Here is an 18011-nt window from a genome sequence, read left to right on the forward strand (position 1 = left end):
GGCATTGTTTCTTCCTTAAATGTTTGATAGAATTCACCAGTGAACCATCAGGGCTTGATGTTTTCTTTGTGGGAAAGTTTTAAAATTACAACTTCATTAAAAAAAATAGGTTTAAGTGGGTGGTGAATGCTATAAATGCTGTAAATTATATTTACAGCTATAAATTTTTTTTGTTTCTTATGTCAATTTTGGTTATTTTGTGTCTTTTCAAGGACTTTGTTCATTTCAGCTAAATTTGTCAAATTTACTATCACTAGGTTGTTCATAATATTCCCTTATTATCCTTTTAATATCTGTAGAACCTGTAGTGATGCCCCCTTTTTCTTTTCTGATATTATTAATTTGTGTAGAGGTTTATCAAGTCTATTAATCTTTTCCAAGAACCAGCTTTCATTTCATTATTTTTTTTGCTTTTTTACTGTTTCATTAATTTCTGCTCTTAGTTTTATTATTTCCTTTCTTCTCCTTATTTTGATTTAATTTGCTCCTCTTTTTCTAGCTTTTTAAGGATGGAATCATAGGTAATTGATTTAAAAGTATTCTTTTCTGTTATAAACACTGAAAGCCATAAGTTGCCCTCTAAGCTCTGGTTTAGCTGCAACCTGCAAATTTTGACATGGAGTCAAAAACCAATGAATGTTGTTCATTACCATTCAGTTCAAAATATTTTCTGAATTCCCTGGTGATTTCTTCTTTGCCTCATAGAAATTCAGATGATTTAATTTCCAAGTACCTAGATGTTTTCCAGATACCTTTTTTTTATTATTGATTTCTAATTTACATCTGTTGTGGTTAGAGAACATACTTTGTATGATTTCAGTCCTTTTAAATATGTTGAGACTGTTTTATGGCTCAGCATTTGAATCTGTCTTGGTGAGTGTTTATGTGTACTTGAAAAGAACTGTTCTTTGGTATCGTGTTCTGTAAACATCAGGTCATTTTGCTTGATGCTTTTCAAGTCTTCCATACCCCTTCTGATTTTCTGTTCAGTTATTCTACTCGTTTTTTAAAAAGAAGCATTAAAAACTTCAACTAATTGTGGATTTCTCTTTTTAATTCTGTTTTTCTTTATATATTAATATTTTGGCTTCTTTCAAGATTTCCCCTTTTTTCAGAAGTTTGACTATGAGATGCCTATGTGCGTTTTTCTTTATATATATTCTGCAGAGGGCTCACTTAAATTTTTGGTTCTATGGGTTGAAATCTTTCATTAATAATGGAAACATCTTGGGGTTTTTTTGGTTGTATGACCAGTTTATTTATCTATTTATCTGTTTGTCATAAAATATATAAAACATAGAACTTACCATTTTAAAGAGTACAGTTCAGTGGCATTAAGTACACTGTTGTGCAGTCATCGCCATTACTTAGCTCCAGAACTTTCCACCACACACCTGAAAGCCTATGCCCATCAACAGTTACTCCCGACCCTCCCCACTGCATTGCCACAGCCCACAGCAACCATCAGTCTCCTTTCTGTCTCTGTAGATTTGTTCATTCTTGACATTTTATATAAATGGACTCATACAATATGTGGCCTTCTTTTGATTGGCTCCTTTACTTTGCATAATACTTTCAAGGTTCTTCTATGCACATAGCCATACTTCATTCCTTTTTATTGCCAACAAGCATTCTATTGTAGGGATAGAACACACTCTACTTATCCATTCATAAATTGATGGACATTTAGGTGGTTCCTACTTTTTGGTTACTATGAACAATACTGCTGTGGCTATTCATTTGCAAGTTTTTGTTGGAATTCCTGTTTTCAGTTCTCTAGGGTGTGTCCTGAGGGGACTGGTTCTTCCAGTCAGTGTTACACTGTGTGTTTCTTGCACGCTCATTCATTCGGCAGGCACTTCTCTGTCGATCACCTAATGTGTATTAATACAGAGCTACACGATGGGAACACTTAGAGTCCAGCAGGAGGGACAGACAAGGAAGAGGCAACTGCTTCATGGTACCTGCTGCTGCTAGGTGCTGGGGAGCCTCCCAGAGAGGCACCTAAGCCTAATCCAGTCAGAGGTGGGGGAGTAGTGATCAGGGAAAACTTTCTGGGTGATGCCATGTTAGTCCAAGACCTAAAGAAATGAGTAGAAATTAGCTTAGTTTTTTTTTTTTTTTTTCGGTACATGGGCCTCTCACTGTTGTGGCCTCTCCCGTTGCGGAGCACAGGCTCCGGACACGCAGGCTCAGCGGCCACGGCTCATGGGCCCAGCCGCTCTGCGGCACGTGGGATCTTCCCGGACCGGGGCACGAACCCGTGTCCCCTGCATCGGCAGGCGGACTCTCAACCACTGCGCCACCAGGGAAGCCCCATTTATGCTTTCTTATCAAGGCTTGTCTTCCATAGCCTTTAGTTCTGCTCCTGTTTGTTAGGAAATATTATTAATACGTAAACATATATAAGCAGCAATTTCTAACAGTTGTTCTCGGTTTCTGTTTCCAGAGTGCTCACCTGGCCATGATGGACACCCTCATGATGGCTTACACCGTGGAGATGGTCAGTGTGGAGAAGGTGGCCGCGTGTGCTCAGCAGTACTCGGCTTTCTTCCAAGCCACAGATCTGCCCTATGACATTGAGGATGCCGTCATGTACTGGATAAATAAGGTAGGGATATGCTCCCTCGGGTAAAAAGAGTCTCAGAACCAGAAAACATCATATCCCCACTCTGCTGCACACTGAATGTTTGTGTCCCCCCTGCCCCCCAATTCATATGTTGAAGTCATAAGCCCCAATGTGGTGGTGTTAGGAGGTGGTTAGGTCTTGAGGGCCTGGCCCTCATGTGTGAGACCTGTGCCACTGTCTTTATAAAGAGACCCCAGAGAACTCCCTCGCCCCTTCTGCCGTGTGACAAAGCAGGCTCACCAGACACAGTCTGCTGGCGCCTTGATCTCGGACTTCCCAGCCTCCAGAACTCTGAGAAATACATTTCTGTTGCTTACAGACCACCCAGTCTGTGGTATTTTTGTTGTAGCAGCCTGAACGGACTAAGACAGATTCCATTACTCTTCTTGTTTTAAATCAAAGTGAAAACTAAAGTTGTGCGATCTTACTTGAAATTTCCCATTACCTTTAGACTTAAAAATATATATATACTGTTAAAATGATGGAAATCGATTTTAGGTATTCCACAATATCTGTAGTTACATTTAATGATTAATCTAGTTCATATTAGATTATTACAAAATTCAGAGCACTCCAAGCAGGGAACTAACTATATGCTGCGGGTGCTCGGTAAGTATTCTTTGCATCCAGGAATGAAATAAGTTTCTCATTTCCAACTAGATGATTTTTAGGTTTGCTTGACTGACTTGCATAAGACTATACAGATTGTAGATTCCTCCTCTTGGAAATTTTTATAGAACTGTGATTCGTTATTTGTGCTCTGATGATGCCTAAATTGTCAATTTATCGCTCCCTTTACCAATTTGAATAGTTAATTCCTCTTGATTCTCTTTCGTTTACAACTGTAACCCCAGAGAAAATTAAACCTTATCTGTGAGCAAGACCTGAAGGGATTTAAAAGAAGTTACATCTTCAGGTGCCCTCCCTTGAATGCTTGCGTGGAGCTTGTAACAAGAAGCTAAGTGTGAAGACGCCTGCGTCTGCCGTCGTGGTCCGTAACATCAGCATCCGTGCCAAAGGCCCATGTGGCGCTCTGCCCTCCCTCGTAAGCTGTAGGGATCCCGGTCCTATCCTGGACCCACTCATCGTCAGCAACCACGTGGCCTTCACGACCCGCCGCAGACCCCCCGTTCTTGATTAGTTCTTTTCCCTCCCTCCCACACCCCCACTATTAAAAATGCTCGCCTTTATCGTGGGTCCCAAACCACCGAGCCCTTTAATTCTCCCGGTCTCACCTGACTTCACATTTCTCCTCTCTGAACTTAGATTCTTGCCTGGGCGGTCAGTTCTGCATCCTTCTCCTTCCCTTGTGCTCATCTGATAAAACGCCAGCTGAGCCCAGCTACCACCTTACCCCATAGATGTACCTGTGAGGTTAACACTGCTGGAGGAATTCACACGGGGAGGCTAGTGGACATTCCTGAGCACCAGCTTCAGGCGGACACACAGCGCTCACTGCCAGCCCGACAGGCGTGTCCCTGAGCAGGTCCCTTTCCCGCACTTCAGCGTGACCGCCTGTGCTCCTGGGACCTTCCCCAGCCCTTCCCCCATCGCCGTCAGCCCAGGACATCACGAGTGCTTGTCTCGTAGCGTAGAGACAGGAAGGCATCCGGTGGGAAGCCCCTGTTCTTGCTGCCGAATCTGTAGACCTTTCCTCATCAGCATCATTGTCTTTCTTTTGCGGCTCTGTCAGTGGAGAGTGTCCCCTTCCTGTCAAAGGCCAGTCCCCTCTACTTATTGCTCTAGAACTCCTCCTCTCTCTTGCCTTCTTCACGGCCCACTGGTCCTCAGCTTCAGTTTTTCTTTAATACACTTTAATGTGTATAAGAATCTCCTGGGATGGGCTTCCCTGGTGGTGCAGTGGTTGGGATGCAGGGGACACGGGTTCGTGCCCCGGTCCGGGAGGATCCCACATGCCGCGGAGCGGCTGGGCCCGTGAGCCATGGCCGCTGAGCCTGCGCGTCCGGAGCCTGTGCTCTGCAACAGGAGAGGCCACAACAGTGAGAGGCCCGCGTACAGAAAAAAAAAAACAAACCCACAAAACAATAAATAAATAAAGTAGGCACCTGTCAAGTCTTATTTTCCACTGTGATACTCTGTTTCCTTTATAGCACTTTTCAGAGTTTAATCATTTAAACAAGCTAGAATAATCGATATGAGGACAAGTACTGTGCCCATCTTTCTTTTTTTTAGTGCTAGTGCCTGGGCTAGTGCAGTGTTTGGCAAAGCGATGGTGTTTAATACATCGAAGAGGGAGTTGAAGCCACAGAATCAGGCTCGGCACTGTAGAACCTTGGGAGTCTACGGAAAGATAAGGAGATCACCTAATTAGGAGCGTCCAACACCTTTAGGCAGCTGTGTCCACCCTCTTCAGTTTTCAGATCATGATTGGAACCAGTTGATTGAACCTGCACCTCAGAGTAGCTCAGAGTAGCTTCTTCTCGCTTGTTCCACCAGCCCCGGCATCGGCGTCTATTCTCTGGTTGTGACATCACCCTCCGCTCTCCAGTGGAGTCTGTACTGCTGCTTCTGGCTCTTATTTTGGCTCATCCTGACCTAGTTGCCTTTTCTTCTGGATAATACAAGTATTTAAAAAAAAAAAAATAAGCTACCATAGAAAAATGGGAATTACGTGGCTAGAATAGTTATCAGCATTGTGGGCTGTAAATGAGTTTAAACTTAAGAAAAGCGAGATCACGGAGGACAGGATTGTAATGGCCAAGTCAGGCGGGGTGCCCCGGAGTTATGAATACAGGAACCTTATATCACTTGGCCCGGCCTCTCTCTGTAGTTCCATCTGTAGCTGCCCTTGGGGTCACCAGGCTCCAGCCATACTGTCTTTCACTCCCCCGAACACACCAGGTTTCCCCACCACAGGGCCTTTGCTTGTGTTTCATCCTCCTCTCTGTGTCGTGGCTGTGGCCTCAGAGGCCGCCTCTGGGACAGCGTCCCTGCCAACATAGGTCTCCCCACTCCCGTGATTTTCTACTCCCCTCTTTATTGATTTGTACCACTCCTCACAGATTGCTTTCGTGGGGGGGAGTTTTTTACCATTTTTTCCTTTTTTGTTGCGTCTCCCTTATTCCGTGAGGACAAGGGACTAGACTGTATTTATGCACCGTTGCGTCCCTAGCCTCTTAATATAATGTCCGGAGTTCAGTAAATAGCTGTTGACTGTGTGGATGAGTAAGTGAAGGAATAGTGGTTCAGAGTGTTCACGTGTGACCAGTTTGCTTTTTGGAGAGAATCAGTTAAGGACTTTTTAAAAAATCATGAAGATATTTCGAAACTGACAGATCAGTTACAACTACCTGATACTGAATTCAAAAGTGTTTCTTTTTTAACTTAAAAAAAGAAGAGAAAAGAAAATGCTAAGAAAAAGAACCAAACCAAAAACCCAGAAAAAGTTATAAACTTTCCCAGGTTTGGGCCCTGTCAACCCCTACCCCCCATAATTGGTAAATCCGTCAAAATGCTTCAAGATGCATGGACGTTATGACGCCTTGTAACACGTGTTGCCAGAACAGAACATTTTAGTTATTTTGGCAGCGTGTCAGGTTCAGCGGTAGCCCTTCCTGTTACAGACTCCTGGACATGTTTGATAAAATGCAGTTGGAAAGGTTTATGCTACAGAGCTGAGCATCAGAGACAGAAGAGGAAACTGTCGGGTGCCAGAAACAAAGCGGGGCTGCAGGCTTTGGTGGCCTCTCAGGGGCCGTTGAGCCTCTGCCGGGGCTTGAGAGTCGCTAGATGCCAGATGAGGCCGTGGGTTTTGCCGGTTACGGGAAGTTGGAACCGTGACCTCTACGTAGACCCACCAAGAGCTCGCGCCCTCGGTGGAAACAGCACACCAGCCGCGATGTCTTTGCTCTTAAGTGCCACCTGGAGGTGGGCCGTGTCGGTGTTAGTGTCATCAGGAATGCAGGGGTTCCAGCTTTGCCACGAGGCTACTTCCATGCATGGTTTTACGATGGCTGCGGTGATTCCAGAGGTCGTACACGTGCAGTCATAACGGTGTCTGGCAAAGATGAGAGTAGGGTCTTCTGGGCGCTGCTATTAGCGAAGGAACCTTCCCCAGAAGGTCTCCCCCAGGAGAGTGGTTCTCAGGCCCACACCTAAACCACCCCCTGGCGAGAAGACCCGGCCTGTCGGGTCATCGTGGGCTGACTTTGCGTCTCCCTCCAGGTCTGGGGAGGAGGCCTCCTGGACTGAGCGTGGGGTGGGGGGCAAGAGATGACCAGAAAGCCCAGTGCCAGGCCAGTGGTATCTTCCTGGCACCTGGCAGACCAGCAGAGGTAAAGTTACTCTGAAGGTCACTTCTACACCCAAACTGTGAGAGTCCCCAGTAGTGGGGGAGGGATACTCTTCTCGCAGATGCAAAAGTACCAACAACCAGCGTTTAGGAAATGATGAAGATGCCGTCACGTACACGGGAGAGTCAGCAAACCTGACAAACAAGGCCCACATGCCGAGAGCTGCAGAGAGCAGAACAGTCTGAAAAGACAAAAATAAATGCTTGAGTGGCTGAAAATAAAACACGGAATAAAGGCCATAGGAGAGAATAAGGCAGCATGGAGGGTATATTGGAAAAAGAATAAAATATAACTTTAGAAATGGAAAATTTTAGTCATTGAAATAAAAAGATTAAACAGAAGATTAGACGTAGTTGAAGAGGGGAGTTAATTAATGAGAAGAAATTACCCAGAATCAGCCCAGAGAGATGAGATGGGATATATGACATTGAGGTTAACAGACTTGCCTAGAGGCCTGATTGGAATTCCAAAAGGAGTTAACAGGGAGTGGGTAGGCTGGGGAGAGAATAATTGAAGAGACAATGGATAAAAATGTTTTACGGGGCTTCCCTGGTGGCACAGTGGTTGAGAATCTGCCTGCTAATGCAGGGGACACGGGTTCGAGCCCTGGTCTGGGAGGATCCCACATGCCGCGGAGCAAGTGGGCCCATGGGCCACAACTACTGAGCCTGCACGTCTGGAGCCTGTGCTCTGCAACGAGAGAGGCCGTGATGGTGAAAGGCCCGCGCACCGCGATGAAGAGTGGCCCCCACTTGCCGCAACTAGAGAAAGCCCTCGCACAGAAACGAAGACCTAACACAGCAGAAATAAATAAATAAATTACTAAACTCCTACCCGCAACATCTTCTTTAAAAAAAAGAAAAAAAAGAAAAGAAAATGTTTTACAATAGATGAAAAGTATAGACATTGAAATTCAGGAACCATCGTGAATTTGAAGCAGGATAAGTTAAAATAAATCCACGCCTACATATATAGCAATGAAACGGCAGGATCCAAAGATAAAAGACAGTCTCTCTCAAAGGAACGCGATAGTAGACATCTCAGCAGTAATAGCTGAGCCAGAAGACAGTGCAGCAAAATCATCAAAATGCCGAAGAAAAATAATGATGAACCTAGAGTTCTGTACTTTCGCCCAGGACTAAAGTTGTAATCGAGATTTGTTCAGACAGAGGTGGTTTATCACTCAGACCTTTGCAGAAAGAAGTACTGAAAGGTTGTACTTCAGGAAGAAAGAAGTGGAACCTAGAGGAAAAGGTGGGGTGTAGGAAGCAATGATAAAAAGGGGAGTTGGTGTGCACATGGGTAAAGCTAAGCAAGTGTTATTAAAAAATCATCATCATGCCTAGTTCTGAGGCCCTTGAAAAGGAAGAACTATGTTGCTAGGTTAAAGTAACATGAGGGGTGAGAGGAGGTGATCTGAAGTAGAGCCTTTCTAAGGTTTTTGTATTCTTCAGGAGGAAGGAAAAAATATTGACTGACTTTAGACTTACCTCAGGGCAAGGATACACGTGACTATTTTGTATTTTTACATGAAAAACACTAAATAAAAGCTAGTGTACATTTTTACATTAATGGATATGTAAAAATAATTCATGTGGCAGCACCAGCTGTTTGTTGTATGTTCTCTAGTTCACTGGTCCTCAGTGCTGGTTCCAGTGGTGAACTGCCTCCAAGTCATGGCGGGCTCTCTGGTACACACACATCTTTAACTTTTATCCGTGAGTTGTGCAAAGAATGTCATGACTCAACTTTAGTGCTAGAACTTTCTGACCAGCATCTGGGAACTGGCTTAAGAATTACTAAGCTAACTATCTCCTTTGTCTGTCTTGTGTACCCAGGTAGGTTAAATAACTTGAAGTGACCATGTCTTGTACTTTTTGTGTCGTTTCCCTGTTATGAAAGTTAATGAATTATCAACAGGTAAAATTTTCTTATAATCATGAGTTTGGTATTTTGGATGATTTATGCCATTACATCAACTTAAAGTGTTTTGAGTAGGATTTGTTAAAGCCCTTACAGACATTTAACTATCGGGAATTACATTGGGGGTATATTGTTTCTAAGTAATGGCAGTAGTTTCTATTTATGGGGTCTGTGCTCTGTATTATGCAGTTTACTTGGTACATTTTATACATTATCTCTTTTATTCTCTGTATTAGTTGTTTTGCCATAATAATTACCACAAACTTAACTGCTTAAAACTTCTGTTAGCTCAGTTATTTACTTATTATAATCATCTCAGTGTTACCAGTTTCTTTGGGTCGGGGATCCAGACCTTGCTTACCTGCATGCTCCATCTTCAGGGTCTGTCACAAGGTTGGGTCAAGGTGTTGCCCAGGCCTGGGGTCTTACTGGAAAGTTTGGGTGTGGAGGGTCCACTCCAAGCCCACGTGGTTGTTGGCAGGGCTTAGGTCCAGCAGTTGGACGGAGAGCCTCGCTTCCTTACTGGCTGCTGGCCGGAGGCTGCCCCCAGCTCCTTACCATGCAGGCCTCTCCGTAGGGCAGCTCGAGGGATGGCTGTGTGCTTCCTCAAAGCCAGCAGGAGAGAGTGGGGCTTAGTGTGCGAGACGTAAGTGCCACAGTGGTATCCCATCCCCTTAGCTGTATTCTGGGGACCGTCTTAGAGCCATAGTCTCCAAACCTTGTGAAGTAGGTTTTATTCCAGCTGGCAACGAAGGCTCAGGTATCAGGAAATTATTCAGGTCATGGCTTGGGAGTGGGGGTTTTGAGTCAGAGCCGGGTCGCTTCTGCTTCTGCTGTCTCTTCGGAAGAGTGTTTTACACCGCCGAGTCGGTGCCCTAAGATCTTAGAGCACGGCAGCCTACTTGGCAGTACCAACCAAGATGAATCTGTGTGTTGGTTAAATTCCTTCTAACGCCTCGGAGCGTGTCGTAACTGTTAGTTAAATTTCTCATAAATTCAAATTCTTCAGTCTTTTTTTCTTAGGCACTGAACTGAATTTTAAGCAACAGAAGAGGTTAGAAAATTATTGATTTCGTTTAGAGTTACAGTGGTTGATAATACCATTCAGATTTTCCAGAATGCCATTATTAATTAACTTGAACATTTGCTTATTATTACTAGACGGACCTTAAAGTCAGTAACTCAGAATCCAAAATTGTCTCAACTATTCTGAAGAAATACTTTTGCACTAGACAGATTGTTTCTTTTTTTTTAAAATAGTTTATTCAAACTTTATATGTATCTTTATTTATTTATATTTATTTTTGGCTGTGTTGGGTCTTCGTTTCTGTGTGAGGGCTTTCTCTAGTTGCGGCGAGCAGGGGCCACTCTTCATCGCGGTGCGTGGGCCTCTCACTGTCGCGGCTCTCTTGTTGCGGAGCACAGGCTCCAGACGCGCAGGCTCTGTAGTTGTGGCTCACGGGCCTAGTTGCTCCGCGGCATGTGGGATCTTCCCAGACCAGGGCTCGAACTCGTGTCCCCTGCATTGGCAGGCAGATTCTCAACCACTGCGCCACCAGGGAAGCCCAACAGATTGTTTCTTAATCATCTTGAATTATGGGCTGTTTGAACAATCTGATAGATAAATCAGACCTCCCTAAGAAGTTCCCATATGCAAAAATTTTTTATGTATTTTAACTGGCCTTATGACCACACTAAAACCCACTCATGATCCAGGGACAGACCTAAGAATTTGATTTAGTGCTTCCCTGGTGGCGCAGTGGTTAAGAATCCGCCTGTCAATGCAGGGGACACGGGTTCGAGCCCTGGTCCGGCTCAGAGATCCCACATGCCGCGGAGCCACTGAGCCTACGTGCCACAGCTACTGAGCCTGCACTCTAGAGCCCCCAAGCCACGACTACTGAGCCCACATGCCACAACTACTGAAGCCTGGGCACTTAGAGCCCGTGCTCTGCAACAAGAGAAGCCATTGCAATGAGAAGCCTGCTCACCACAATGAAGAGTAGCCCCTGCTCACTGCAACTAGAGAAAGCCCACGTACAGCAACGAAGACCCAATGCAGCCAAAAATAAATAAATAAATAAATTTATTTTAAAGAAAAGAATAAAAGACATGGAAGACATTTTAAAAAAAGAATTTGATTCAGAATGGTTTTGAGGAAAATAATTTTCACTTAGTAGTACTTTTTTTTTTTTTTTTTTTTTTTGCAGTACGCGGACCTCTCACTGTTGTGGCCGCTCCCGTTGCGGAGCACAGGCTCCGGACGCGCAGGCTCGGCGGCCATGGCTCACGGGCCCAGCCGCTCCGCGGCATGTGGGATCTTCCCGGACCGGGGCACGAACCCACGTCCCCTGCATTGGCAGGCGGACTCTCAACCACTGCGCCACCAGGGAAGCCCCACTTAGTAGTCCTAAAAGAGACTGTAAACTTTTTACTGAAAATAGTTTTATTGTTTCCCAAGCATTATAACGGAAGTTATCAAGTACCTTTTTTTCCCCCTAGCACTCCAACTAGTACCTGACATGTACTAGGTACTCAACAAGTATTTGGTAAAGTCATGAATTTTAGAATTTCAAACAAAACACCTGTAAAGTACTTTTTTTCTGGTTGCGATAATGGAATTCTGTTCATTTGCGTGGTACTGGTATTTGACATCAGAGACCTGAACACAGGCGTTTTAAGGTACGTGTTATTTTACTGTTATATTTGACTATAAATTCAAATTAATGTTTTTATATTTTAAGGTAAATGAACATTTGAAAGACATAATGGAACAAGAACAGAAATTGAAAGACCACCACACAGTGGAAGCTTCAGGAGGTCAAAAGGTACATGTTCTTAAGAAAAAAAGGTGCCTTTGTGAGACCCTGTGTTCATATGTGTGTGCTGTTTGGGGAAGCGTTAATAGTGTGTTCATCAAATTATTTTTTGGTGATCTTAACTGTACCCTAGAAAGCCTTTCCATAAATACCAAGTAAGTAGCAGTGCAAAATGAAGGTTAATTGGATGACGGTGTTTAGGAAAAATTGTTAATGACTAGAGCTCAGCTTCTGACATTCTTTTGGCAAAAAATAATGTGTTTGCCTTTGTTTGGTAAAATATATGAAACGGGAAAACAGTTTTCAATGTATCAGCCTTATAATGACTTGTAGTAAGACCAGCCTCTAAAATTACATTCCAGGAATTATAAGTTGTACATATGGTTATTTTGTGAAGGAAGAAGAAACATGAACACGGATTAATTCTTTAAACTTCTTGAACAGGCTTTTAGAGTTTTTTTTCTCCAAACACTTGTGTGTTTGTGTTTGTTATATACTACAACCTAAAGTATATTTCCTACATCTTTTAAAATATAACGAGAGCCCTTTAAGCATGTTGTCTAGCATTTGAATTGAGGTATAAGAAATTACCTTATGCAGAGACTTTATTTTCCATCTGGGTTATTTTTATTCCATCTGGGTTATTTTTATTTCCATCTGGGTTATTTAAGTATCTTCATTATTACACAGCACTTCTGTTCCTTTTGGGCCAATGCTGCTAGTCACTGATACTCTGTAAGAGAGGAGACCAGAGGAGGGAAAGGGGAGAAGCTGGTTTGTGCGTCACCAGCTTCACCAGGCAAGTTGTGCGGAGACCACCTGCACTTCTGTCTGGATCTGGTGCTTGGGGTGACAGTGGTTTCCCTGGGCTTGGTTCTTGTCTCTGTTGACCCCCTTCCCCAGTGGATATCTGCCCCCGCTTCCCTGCTTCCCCCACCTCTGCCCCCGCCTTGTCCCTCGAGTCCCCCAGCCCTTTCCTTCCAGTTTCCCCCCTTGCTCTTTCCCTCCCTGTAGTAGTAGAAACCCTTGCCTTGGAGATGGATTTAATCCTGCCCCCCCCCACCCCCCATTTTGCTCCTGGCTCTAATCAGGAATAAGATTCAGCATCAGCCTAAGTTACAGGATTTCCATGGAAACCTCGTTTATTATATATATGGTGTAATTCTGTAGTTTTGCATACACATTATGAACTAAATGGGGGTTTTATATGCTGACATAGGATCCAGTAAACCTTGTTTCTATGGAAAAAAGTGCTATATGTGTTCCAAACGACTGCAGATTAAGTGACCTTTAAGAAAAACAAACTGTATGGTATCCAGACACTACTGGATCATGTCACTCTGACTTTTTCACGGCACTTGGCCCATGGAATTGTACATACTAACCTCACAACCAGGATTTGCTGAGTGAGTGATTGAGGAAACGAATGAATGCGTGTGCTTCACTTACATATTTGGGTTAGTGCACGTTTTTATTTTAGCACAGACATAGCATTTATACCTTCATTTTCTTTTTTTCCTCTTTTATTATTTTTTTCATTTACTTTTTTATTGAAGTATAGTTGATTTATAAAATGTTGTGTTAATTTCTGCTGTACAGCAGAGTGACTCAGTTATACACATATATACATTCTTATTCATACTCTTTTCCATACGGCTTATCCCAGGATATTGAATAGAGTTCCCTGTGCTGTACAGTACGACCTTGCGGTTTATCCATCCTGTATGCAATAGTTTGCATCTGCTAATGGCAAACTCCCAGTCTGTCCCTCCCCCATCTCCCCCCCAACTTGGCAACCACAAGTCTGTTCTCTAAGTCTGTGAGTCTCTTTCTGTTTCATAGATAAGTTCATCTGTGCCATGTTTGAGATTCAATACCTTCATTTTCAAATGAATTTTATCCTTTTTCTCATTGTTAAAATCTTTGTGAAAGTAAGTGTTCATTTCACATAGTCTGTAAAGTACAGGGGTCCTCATGAAGAACACACTGCCAAGCACAGAGTAGGTTATGGAGTCTTGCTCTGTTACCCAACCGTGGGATTTTTGGCATTTGAACTATTTGGTTTGGCTAGAAATATAATCATTTTATTCTTGATTTACATTCTTTTTTTTTTTTTTTTTTTTTTTTCTTTTTGCGGTATGTGGGCCTCTCACTGTTGTGGCCTCTCCCGTTGCGGAGCACAGGCTCCGGATGCGCAGGCCCAGCGGCCATGGCTCACGGGCCCAGCCGCTCCGCGGCATATGGGATCCTCCCAGACCGGGGCACGAACCCGCATCCCCTGCATCGGCAGGCGGACTCTTAACCACTTGCGCCACCAGGGAGGCCCTACATTCTTGTAAAAACAAAATTCTTCATTATAAACTTTCACATTTATGTATATATTTAAACATTTTTTAAATTCAGAGATGGTACCAAAACTTTTTTTTCTCGAAGCAATATTTTTTTTTTTTTTTTTTTTTGCTGTACGCGGGCCTCTCACTGTTGTGGCCTCCCCCATCGCGGAGCACAGGCTCCGGACGCACAGGCCCAGCGGCCACGGCTCACGGGCCCAGCCGCTCCGCGGCACGTGGGATCCTCCCAGACCGGGGCACGAACCCGTATCCCCTGCATCGGCAGGCGGACTCTCAACCACTGCGCCACCAGGGAAGCCCGAAGCAATATTTTATAAAGATGATTTGGTCTGAAGAAACATATATTAGTTAGATATCCTAGTACCGTGATTTTAATCTTTGCCTGAGAGTACTATAAACATTAGATTTCTTCAGCAGCTTCATAGATCAATAGTCTTGTGCATTTGGATACAAGACCCTACAAAGATTTGGATTGGTATGGATTTAATATAACTTGTTAAGAACATTTATTTTGAAATACTTCGAATTTAACAAAAAGTTGCAAGGATAGTTCAAAGAACCCTTATATGTTCTTTACCCAGATTCATCAGTGTAACATTTTGTGTGCTCTGTGCATTACATGTTGCACATACAGACGTATATATGTGTAAATTTTTCTGAAACATTTGAAAGAAGGTTGCATGTATCATACCCCTTCACCCCTTAATATTTCAATGTATATTTCCTAGGAAGAAAGCTATTCATTTACACGACCACACGATAGGTAACTTAATGTCAATAAAGTGCTTTGATCAGACTTACAGCCTATGTTCCAGTTTTGTCAGTCATCCCAACTGAACTTTATATATTTTTCTAGTCCAGGATCTAGTCCAGGGTCATGTAAGGTATTTAGTTGTTGTGTCTCTCATCTTCTTTAAACTGGAACAGTCCTCAGCTTTTCTTTTTCATTGGTGACCTTGACATTTTTTAAGAATACAGGTCATTTTCATAGAATATCCCTCAATTTCAGTTCTTCTGATATTTCCTCATAGTTAGATTAAGTTGTGCTTTTTTTAGCTTAGAATGCTATGTAAAGTGTGTCCTTTTCACAGTATTGTATCCAGAGGCATGTGATATCCATTTGCCCCTACTAGGTGATACTAATTTTGATCAGTTGGTTAAGATATTGTTTGGGTTTTTTGACTGCATGATTATTATTTTTCCTTTCGTTATAAGTAATTTGAGAGGAGGCTACTTTGAGACTGTAAACATCCTGTTCCTCTTCAGTGTTTCCCCACCTCCTAGATTTAGCATTTATTGATGATACCTACTTCAGTTGCTTTTTACTATGGTGGTTACAAAATGGCAATTCTCTAACTTTATCATTTCTTCTACGTTTATTAGTTAGGATTCTGTTATAAGCAAATCTGACCTCATCTATTTATCAGTCTACCTATCATCTCTTTATTATCTGTATGAACTGATGGATTCTTATTTTATTTAGTGGGTTATAATCTGTTTCTCTCCATCATTATTCATTTGTTCATTGATTCGTTCATTCCCAGTTTTATTGAGATCTAATTGACATACAGCCCTGTGTAAATTTAGGGTGTGCGCCATAATGATTTGACTTACATACATGATGAAATGATGACCACAATAGGTTTAGTGAACATTCATCATCTTGTATAGATACAGCATTAAAGAAATAGAAAAGCATATTTGTTCCTTGTGATGAGAACCCTTGGGATTTACCCCCTTAGCAGCTTTCCTATATAACATGCAGCAGTGTTGACAGCACGCTGCACATCACATCCCTAGTGCTTATTATCTTGTAACTGGAGGTTTGTGCCTTTTGACCACCTTCACCTAATTTCGTGTGTATTTATTTTTGAAATCAACTGTATTGTGGAATAATTTTAGATTTACAGAGAAGCTCCAAAGATAGTACAGCTTCATCCAGTTTCCCCCAATGTTAACATCTTACGTAATCGTGGCCCATTTGGCAACACCAAGAAAATAACACTGGTGCATTATCATTGACAAAACTACAGACTTTATTTAGATTACACCAGTTTGTGTACTGACCAGGTGTTGTACAGTGTCCCTGAATTGGGGTTTGTCTCCTGTGTCCTGTGATGAGATTGGGCCTGTGGGCCTTTTGAGAAGAACATCACAGAGGTGGCTTCACGTCTCATCACATTACATCAGGGAGCACGTGACGTGAACACGATTTGTCACTGATGGTGTCCACCTTGATCACTTGGTTGAAGTGGTCTCCTTCATTGTAAAGTTTCTCTTTCCCTCTCTGATGCTCTTTTCTTCGGAAGTGGGTCACTAAACCCACCCCACGTTCAAGGAGAGGGAAGCTAAGCTCCCTCCCCGAAGGGAAGCGTATATATACCATCTGGAATTCTTCTGTAAGTGAGATTTGTACTTTCTCCATTTATTTATATCCTTCAGCCGCTTATTTGTATCAACATGGATGGGTGTGTATGTGCTCTGTACTCGGGGTTACAGTGCAGTCTGTGTTAACTTGTATTGATATGGACTCCTGTGTATGTACTGTATAGTTTGGGTTACAATCCAGTCTGTGGTATTGACTTGTTGCTCAGTTTTTCCAGCTGCAGCCATTGGGAGCTCTTCCAGAGTTGTCTGAATTAGTAAAAAGTTCAAGTATGGAATATTTTGCAAGAAATGCAGACTGATTTGAACCACGAGAGGCTCCTTTGCTCATCTCCTGTTTTGTATAATCCATAGCAATTTCTTATTATCATCAGTTGCTGTGTTATGGATTCTTCTGGTCTCAAAACAAGAAAACTCCTGTTTTTGAAATTTCTGTTATTCATTGGGAGCCCTGGCGCATTCACAGGGGCTTCCTGCTCTTCGGTGCTGCTTTTGCACTTTTCATGGCTATTGTAACTGCAGCTGCCAAAAACTTTTGGTTAAACGAGAGATTCAAATACATGCAAAAAAATTATTAGGGTTATTCTTCCTGATGCAGTAAGAAAAACTTATTGGAAATATTATCTTTTTGTGGGAAGCTGGTATTTTTCTGATTCTTGAGATGACATTTTTCTGATTTTTGAAGTTCTTGAAAAATACCTCATTTATATTATTTTTCCAAATAATGTTATTTTTACTATTAATTTCTATAGGAAAAACTTTCTACATAGATGTTGAATATGAGTTTTAACTCAGACCCCATTTAGTTTGGTTCACTTCAACAAATATTTATTTAGGGCTGCCAAAAAACTGTGCTAGAAAATACAAAGATAAACAGTTACAAATTATTCTCATATTATCTGAAATTATGGGCTTATTGTATATTCATCTTCTTAAAGACATAAAATTATATTCTTTGGAACACCCCTAGATAGTAAAATTAATAACATTTATATTCTCTTTGTGTTAGTGGCTACTTGCCTTAGAGACTCTATAAAAATACTTACTGGTGAGAATTTTCAACTGGTTTTTTATCCCCCATTAATTGAAAGAAATTCTGTATGTCATTAAAAGGAATGATCATTGTGTTCAATTCTACATTGTTATTTGCTTTTATTCATGCACTTATGAAACAGTCTTCTTTTCCTTCTGGGAAGAAGACTACCTTATCAGACTTGGCCTCCTAATGTCTGAGAATTTTAATGATTGCAAGTCCAGCCCTAGAATCTTTCTACTCCCTCTTGTGATATAAATTTAGTTTCTAATGTGATGTGTGATCCCAGAACTGGGAGGTAAAATTCTTTGCTGCCGAAGTGCACAGCATGTCCTGGGTACCCTAAAAACGCACATCCATGTTGGGAGAGGAGTGAGGGGAGGAGGGAAGGTGGTGGTCTTTATCGTTAGGAACCTCTATAGTTTAAGCTAAATTGTCAAGTATTAACATTTAAAAAATGTTCTGAGAACTATAAACTTGGAACTCCACTAACAGAAGCTTTACTATACCTTGTTAATTTTAAAAACTTCTGATGAATTTTCCCTTTACCTTTTGCTT

The 18011-nt window shown here is 42.3% G+C and overlaps 1 protein-coding gene across 4 annotated transcripts in view; it reads left to right on the plus strand.

The window, feature by feature from the left end:
* Window positions 1–18011, plus strand: part of CAMSAP2 (calmodulin regulated spectrin associated protein family member 2) — a 92420-nt gene that overhangs the window by 41177 nt on the left and 33232 nt on the right. For all 4 annotated transcript variants that reach the window (XM_060091487.1, XM_060091488.1, XM_060091489.1 and 1 more), the window contains exons 3-4: window positions 2450–2611; window positions 11610–11693. In XM_060091487.1, the coding sequence (XP_059947470.1) occupies window positions 2450–2611; window positions 11610–11693 (246 nt within the window). The remainder of the gene's footprint in view (window positions 1–2449; window positions 2612–11609; window positions 11694–18011) is intronic.

Source organism: Mesoplodon densirostris, chromosome 2 (assembly GCF_025265405.1).
Source record: "Mesoplodon densirostris isolate mMesDen1 chromosome 2, mMesDen1 primary haplotype, whole genome shotgun sequence".
Taxonomy (NCBI): Eukaryota; Metazoa; Chordata; class Mammalia; order Artiodactyla; family Ziphiidae; genus Mesoplodon; species Mesoplodon densirostris.